At 49.5% G+C, this 6,952-nt stretch overlaps 1 protein-coding gene across 1 annotated transcript; it reads left to right on the forward strand.

The window, feature by feature from the left end:
• Window positions 1-3,964: 3,964 nt before the first annotated feature.
• Window positions 3,965-4,888, forward strand: LOC309891575 (olfactory receptor 14C36-like; the record flags this gene model as incomplete). Its single annotated transcript, XM_082785931.1, has 1 exon — window positions 3,965-4,888. The coding sequence occupies one exon, from the start codon at window positions 3,965-3,967 to the stop codon at window positions 4,886-4,888; it is 924 nt and encodes a 307-aa protein (XP_082642057.1).
• Window positions 4,889-6,952: the final 2,064 nt, after the last annotated feature.

Consider the following 6,952-nt stretch of genomic DNA (forward strand, 5'->3'; position numbering starts at 1 on the left):
ATAAAGGCCATTAGAAAGCTGCCCCCGGCAAGATGACATTTATGGGAGGCCAGGGGAAAGCCAGGAAAATAAAGTGGCAGGTTTGGTGGAGAGAAGACTGAAGTGGCTAAGAGAAAGGAAAGATTTGGAAGAGAGAAAAGGGTTTCAGGTAAGGGTGCTGATGCTGGAAAATATTCAAGTTTGGCAATAGTTCTAACTTGCAACCTTAGGACATACATGTAGTCCTACCCGAAATGCCATCCCTCACCCTGAACAAATCCACTGCTCTAATCCCCAACATCAAATCCTACCTTGAACTCAAACTCCAAACACATCTCCTGTTACCATTAGTCTTAACCTATTGATCACCCTAATCTCAGGCCTTTAATTTCGATTATTAAATTCACAGTTTTAATAGCAGCCCTTATCCCCAAACAAAGTAGATAATAAAACCGTAACCAAAAATCTAGCCCATACCTTAAACAGTGACTGGCTACCCAAAGCAGAACACCAAAGCCTCCCTCTAAGACTCGGACAAATCCCTAAACCTGGAAAGCAAGATCTAATCCCTAGACCCTAACCTGAAGACCTAACTCCCAAATCCCTGCACTCTGATCATGTAATCAAATCAGGTTGGCCCCAAGAGGCTGATATAGATCTGGCCAGGTCATAGGGCTCAAGGAGATGGGTGGGGATGTTCTTCTGAGGTAGGTCACCTGTGCCTCAGGATCTCAAGAGGATGCCCATGGCTGTGCAGGTGGGTGTTGGAGTATTGTGCCTAAGGGCCTGATAGGCCGCCTTCAGGCACATGGCTGGTGTATCATAGAATGATAGAATATCCCGAGTTGGAAGGGACCCATAAGGATCATCGAGCTCAACTACTGGCACCACACAAGTCTACCCAAAAATTCAGACCATATGACTGAGAGCACTGTCCAAACCCTTCTTAAACTTCAGCAGGCTTGGTGCCGTGACTATGTCCGTGGGGAGCCTGTTCCAGTGGGAGACCACTGAAAATAATAAAATAATAAACAAAGAAAATAATTCGGTGCCTGCCCCTCCATTCTCCCTCATGAGGAAGCTGTAGACCACGATGAGGTCTCCCCTCAGCCTCCTCTTTTCCAGGCTGAACAGACCAAGTGACCTCAGCCGCTCCTCATACGTCTACCCCTTAGGTCCTTCATCATCTCTGTAGTCCTTCTCTGGACGTTCTCCAATAGTTCCACAAAGAAACCCATGTGAGCCTCACCCATAACCTAAATCTCCCCTCTTTTAGTTTAAAACCATTCTCCCTTCTTCTGTCATTAAGTGATTGAGAAAATAAAATAATAAAAAAAAAAAACCTCCATCTTTTTAATAAGCCCTCTTTAAGTACTGAAAATTTGCAATGAGGTCACCCCGGAGCCTTCTCATCTCCAGGCTGAACATCCCCAGCCGTCCCCCGGGGGTCAGTACTGGGTCCAGTCTTGTTCAACTTATTCATCCTAGACAATGCAACAGAGTGCAACCTTAGCAAATGTGCTGAAGATACAAAACTGGGAGGAGGGGCTGATACTCCAGAAGTCTGTGCTGCCATTTGGAGGGACCTCGGTAGACTGTAGAGCAAGGCAGTGAGGAACCTCATTAAGCTCAAGAAAGGCAAGTGCAAGGTCCTTCTCCTAGGAGGAATAACCCCATGCACCAGTAGAGGTTGGGCGGTGACCTGTTATAAAGCAGCTCTGCAGAGAAGGACAAGGCAGTCCTGGTAGACAGCATGTTAGCCATGAGTCAGCAATGTTCCCTTGCACCAGCAATGTTCCCTTGGCCAAGAAGGCCAACGGTATCCTGGGGTGCATTTCAAAGAGTGTTGCCAGCAGGTCTAGAGAGGTGATCCTCCCCCTCTACTCAGCCCTGGTGAGGCCTCAACTGGAGCATTGTGTCCAGTTCTGGGCCTCCCAGTACATGGAACATGGAACTGTCCCAGTACAGGGACATGGAACTACTGAAGAGAGTCCAGAGGAGGGCTACAAAGACGATGAGGAGACTGCAGTATCTCTTATACGAGGATAGGCTGAGACAGCGGGGCTTGTTTAGCTTGGAGAAGAGAAGTCAGAGAGGGGATGTCCCTTAGAGGGGGATGAGAGAGAGATGTTCTAGGGGAGTTTTATATATTTTTTTAGCTAAAGATCCCATGTTAGGGAAAAGGCAAAAAGGAAGGCAATATTTTTAGGAGGCATACCCTGACAAAATGCTAATACTTACATTTCCAGTCTCTGAAGTTCTCATGGAATCTATCTTATACAACGTCTGGCACCTCAGAGGTGCTGTACTTGAGAAGAAGTTAAGAGAAATCCCAACTTTTTGTATTGAAAGTTCTGGGCCCCATTTGAGCCTTAAGACAACAAACTCAGGATGAGATGTCTCAACTGAGTCCTTGTGATCTCTTGTCTCAGCTTGGGAAAATGGGATTCCTGCCAGTCACAGTCTGGGTGTTCTGCCTAAAAGTGGAAGAGGACAAGGTGATTCTTTGATGCAACTCCTCCTGATAGGAGAAACGACACTGCTGAAAGTAAGTGTCACTCCTCATCTGGCGGAGGGATCATAGGGGATTGCGTCAGCCTGTTTCAAAGTTGGTTCCCTGAAGGCCCAGTGACAGACATCTCAAGGGACACAAAAGAGGGCAGGGAAAGTTAGGCCTTGGGATGGAGCTCTGCAGCTGAGCTGGGCTGGGCTCCTGGGTCCAAGGGCAGCTCCTGGCAAGCGGGCAGTGCTGCAGGGAGACAGCTCTGCCCAGGAGCAGCTCCTCTGCACAGCACAGCAGCAGGGCTGGGGGCACTGCCTGCAGGGGACAAGGGCAGCTGAGAGAAGGGAAGGAGATGTTAAAGGCAGTGTGGAGGCGGGATGCTGAGAGCTCAGTGCAGGAGAAATCTTCGCAGCCCTGAACAGGGTAAGTCTCTGTCTGCAGGGCAAGGCAGATGCAAGTATCCTGGGGGTCTCTTCTACAGTTGTCAGTTCCATGGCTGGTAGTCCCGAGGGATGTGTGGCTCTAAACTACAGTAATATAGGTTTCCTGGCTTATATACTGGCTTCTCCAGTGCAGAGGATGGGGCTGTTTCCTGGATCAATGATTTCCTGCCTAAACTGTCAGAGGGGCAGGACATGAGGTTTCCTTCTCACAGGGCTGGTGGCAGGCTGTGAAGCCAGGGTGCAGGCAGGGTGCCCAGGGCTGTGGTGCCGAGCAGGGTCCATGCTGTGCCCCAGGGGAGTGTGCTGGGGCAGGGCCTCTGCTGCCTGCCAGGCTCAGCACTCAGCCTGCAGAGGAGCTGCCCAGGGAGCTGTGGGCTGAAGCTGTGGCTGGTAGGAGCAGGGCTGGGTCCTGCTGGTGTCCAGAGGCTGCTGCCTTGTTCAGACTGCTCACAGATCCACAGCACCCCAGGGGCAACCTTAGGCGAGAACAAAAGGTAAGGCTAGCACATGCACTAACGGAAGGGAAGGAAATCTCTGGTGTTTCTCATTTCTTTTACCTGCCTTGAAGGAGAGTCATGGGGCATGATAATGGAGTTGTCAGGCTGTGTCCTTCACTGAGGCTTTCAGAGCATGACACTGAAAGAGAACTGTAGGTCGATGAAGAGCCTCAGAATTTCTCTTCACACCCCTCTCCTTACAGAGAACACCAACACCACCTTTAGTGTTCCTCATGGGATTGCTGAATGTCCTGCTTGGAACCTGAAAATAGAGGTGCCTCTGGCTATTGGGCACCACAGATTCATCCCCAGCGCCCTTCACCGGATATTGTAGGGTAGTACTGACTTCTGCTGAGCCCTCAGATGATCTGCCTGGACATTGAGGCACCTCAGAGAGAATAAAACAGAGCTCATAAGGAAGACACAGTGTATCTTGTTGAGGAGGAATCTCTGAAACACAGTAGCAGTTTTACTCAGACAAGGCTCACTACTGTGACTCTATTTTTCCTCCAGGGAAAGGCATCCATACCCAGAGGCAGCAAATGTCCAACAGCAGCTTCCCCACAGAGTTCATCCTCCTGTCATTTGCAGACACACACGAGCTGCAGCTCCTGCACTTCGCGCTCTTCCTGGGCATCTACCTGGCTGCCCTCCTGGGCAACGGCCTCATCCTCACAGCCATAGCCTGCGACCACCACCTCCACACCCCCATGTACTTCTTCCTCCTCAACCTCGCCCTCCTTCACCTGGGCACTATTACCACCACTGTCCCCAAAGCCATGGCCAACTCCCTCTGGGATATCAGGGCCATTTTCTATGCAGACTGTGCTACCCAGGTCTTTTTCTTTGTTGTCTTTGTCACAGCAGAATTTTACCTACTCAGGATCATGGCCTATGACCGCTACATTGCCATTTGCAAACCCCTGCACTACGCGACAATAATGAACAGCAGGACTTGTGTCAACATGGCAGCAGCTGCCTGGGGCAGTACTTTTCTCTATGCTGTGCTGCACACTGCCAATACCTTTTCCCTTCCCCTATGCCAAGGCAATGCCCTGGACCAGTTCTTCTGTGAAATCCCCCAGATCCTCAAGCTCTCCTGCTCAGGTGCCTACCTCAGAGAAGTTGGGCTTCTTGTGATTAGTGTCTGTTTATTATTTGGTTGTTTTGTTTTCCTTGTGCTGTCCTATGTGCAGATCTTCAGAGTTGTGCTGAGGATCCCCTCCCATCAAGGACGGCACAAAGCCTTTTCCACATGCCTCCCTCACCTAGCTGTGGTTTCTCTGTTCATAAGCACTGCCACATTTGCTTACCTGAAGCCCCCCTCCATGTCCTCCTCCTCCCTCAACCTTTTGCTGGCAGTTCTGTACTCGGTGGTGCCTCCAGCAGTGAACCCCCTCATCTACAGCATGAGGAACCAGGAGCTGAAGGATGCAGTGTGGAAAGTGATGACTGGAGGTTTTTGAGAAGCAAATAACTGCATGTCCATTGCATATCACTCATAATGTAACTCGTAATGTAACTCATTAAAGGCCAAGGAAGATCTTGTTTTTTTTGGTTTTTTTTTTTTTTTTTGCTTTTTGCTTTTTGCTTTAATTATGTAGTGATATATTTAAAAAAAAAAAAAAATCATTTTTCTTCCCCTTCCAGTTCACTACTGAATGTCTCATGTGACTCTGAGACTTGGTATAAAAGAGGTGTATTTAATGGGCAATTAAATATTTAATGTGTATTTAAATAAAAAGATGGTTCCTGCAGTGACTTGCTTGCCTGAGATGCTTCCTCAGAGAAAGGTGGTGGCACTTGGCTGTGTGCAGAGGTTGAGGGGAAAAAAGTCCTGGCATAGCAGCAATGCCAGGGAGCCCCAGGGCTTGGTCTGTCCAAATCAGCTCTCCATTTCACCTCCCACACTCTCCTACGGAGCTCTTGTGTTGCTGCGAGGACTGATTGCACTTGTTACTTGCTCATCGTGCTGCTGCGGGCAGTCCTGTGTCTACAGGCAGGGACAGGCCAGGGGCTCTTCTCTAACACAGCTGGCTCCATACCAGCATCTCCAGTATAAAAGGGGATCTGCTCAGGGCAGTGCCTGAAAGCCCAGCTCTTCTCCCAAAGATGCTCTCATGGATATTTCAAAGGAATGGACTTGAAAGAGGCTCCTGGCTTTGCTTGTTTCTCTGTGGACTCAGGCAGATAAGATAGGAGTCCCAGGATCATATTTTAGGCAGGGAGGGATGATTCCATTCCTGCCTGTTGGTGCCCAGCACCCATGAGATTTTGACTTCACTGGCCTGTATCCACAGCATGAAAGGCTGTCTTCCTGGGAGAGTCAGGGAGGACCAGCAGAGCAGGGGCTGGGCTTGGACCTTGTTCTCTGGACACCCTGGCAGATGCTGCCTCAGGCCAATGGTCCAAGAGCAGCCCCTTGCAACCACCATTCCCAGCTCTGGGCTCTCGCCCCAGCTCACACAGATGGTTTCTTCCTCTGGATATGGACACTAAATGACTACATCAGGAGTCCATGTTTCCCTTCTGCATATGAGACTGCACCCGGTGTGGGTGTGGTGAGATGAACCTGAATGAGCCCAAGTGCCATAAGCTGTTCCCTAAGGGAGCCAGCCATGAATTCCAGTGGGACAGAGAGAGTCTAAAGTTCACTTCCCATTGGAGGTACGGTCCCCTAGAATACCATCTGAATAAAGCAATCCTAGTCATCGTAACTGTCACACCAACTCCTTCTCTGCAGACTTTGCCTTCTGAGCACAACAGCTTCTTGTGACCCCTGTGGATGCTGGCTGTGAGGTCACTTCTGTCCCAGCCCCTGTCTGGACAACAGCAGGGAGGCAGAGCCTCTGAGGTCACAAACGCTTTCAGAAAGCTGCCCCCAACAGGGTGACACATTTGAGGAGGCCAGGGGAAAGCTGGGTGAATAACGGTGGGAAATTTGGGGGAGAGAAGGGGGACTAGGCTAACAGAAAGGAAAGATCTGTAAGAGGTGAGAGGGGTTCAGATAAGGCTGTGCTGCTGCAACACTTACTAGGAAAACATCCATGTCAAACCCTGGCAATATTTAGAAGCAGTAACTGTAAGCCCTACCCTAACACCTAAATGCTATCCCTCTTTCTGCAAGGAATCCACTACTTTTCCTGCTAACCTTAAACCTCACCTGGCATGGGTTTGCAAATCCTAAATCCATAAGGCCTTACCATATATTCTTAGCTCAATTCTCACCCTATTCCTCAGCCTTTCATCCCTAGCATTGAATTCCAGCCTTAACTTGATTCCTCAACAGAGCCCTGAAGAAAATCCCAACAAATAACAGTCTCTACACTACACACAGACTGGAACCCAAAACAGTAAACACAGGCCTCCCTCTAAAACTCTGCCCAAACACTAACCCTGGAAGACTAGATCTAATCCCTAAACCCTAACCTGAACACCTAATCCCCAAATCCTGCATTCCTGTGGTCTAGTCACCTAACTGAAGCAGTTTGGCCTCATGAGGCTGGGCAGGGCATGAGAGGTCCTGCAGC

This window comes from Aythya marila, assembly GCF_965140915.1.
Source record: "Aythya marila genome assembly, contig: HAP1_HAP1_SCAFFOLD_158, whole genome shotgun sequence".
In the NCBI taxonomy this organism is placed as follows: domain Eukaryota; kingdom Metazoa; phylum Chordata; class Aves; order Anseriformes; family Anatidae; genus Aythya; species Aythya marila.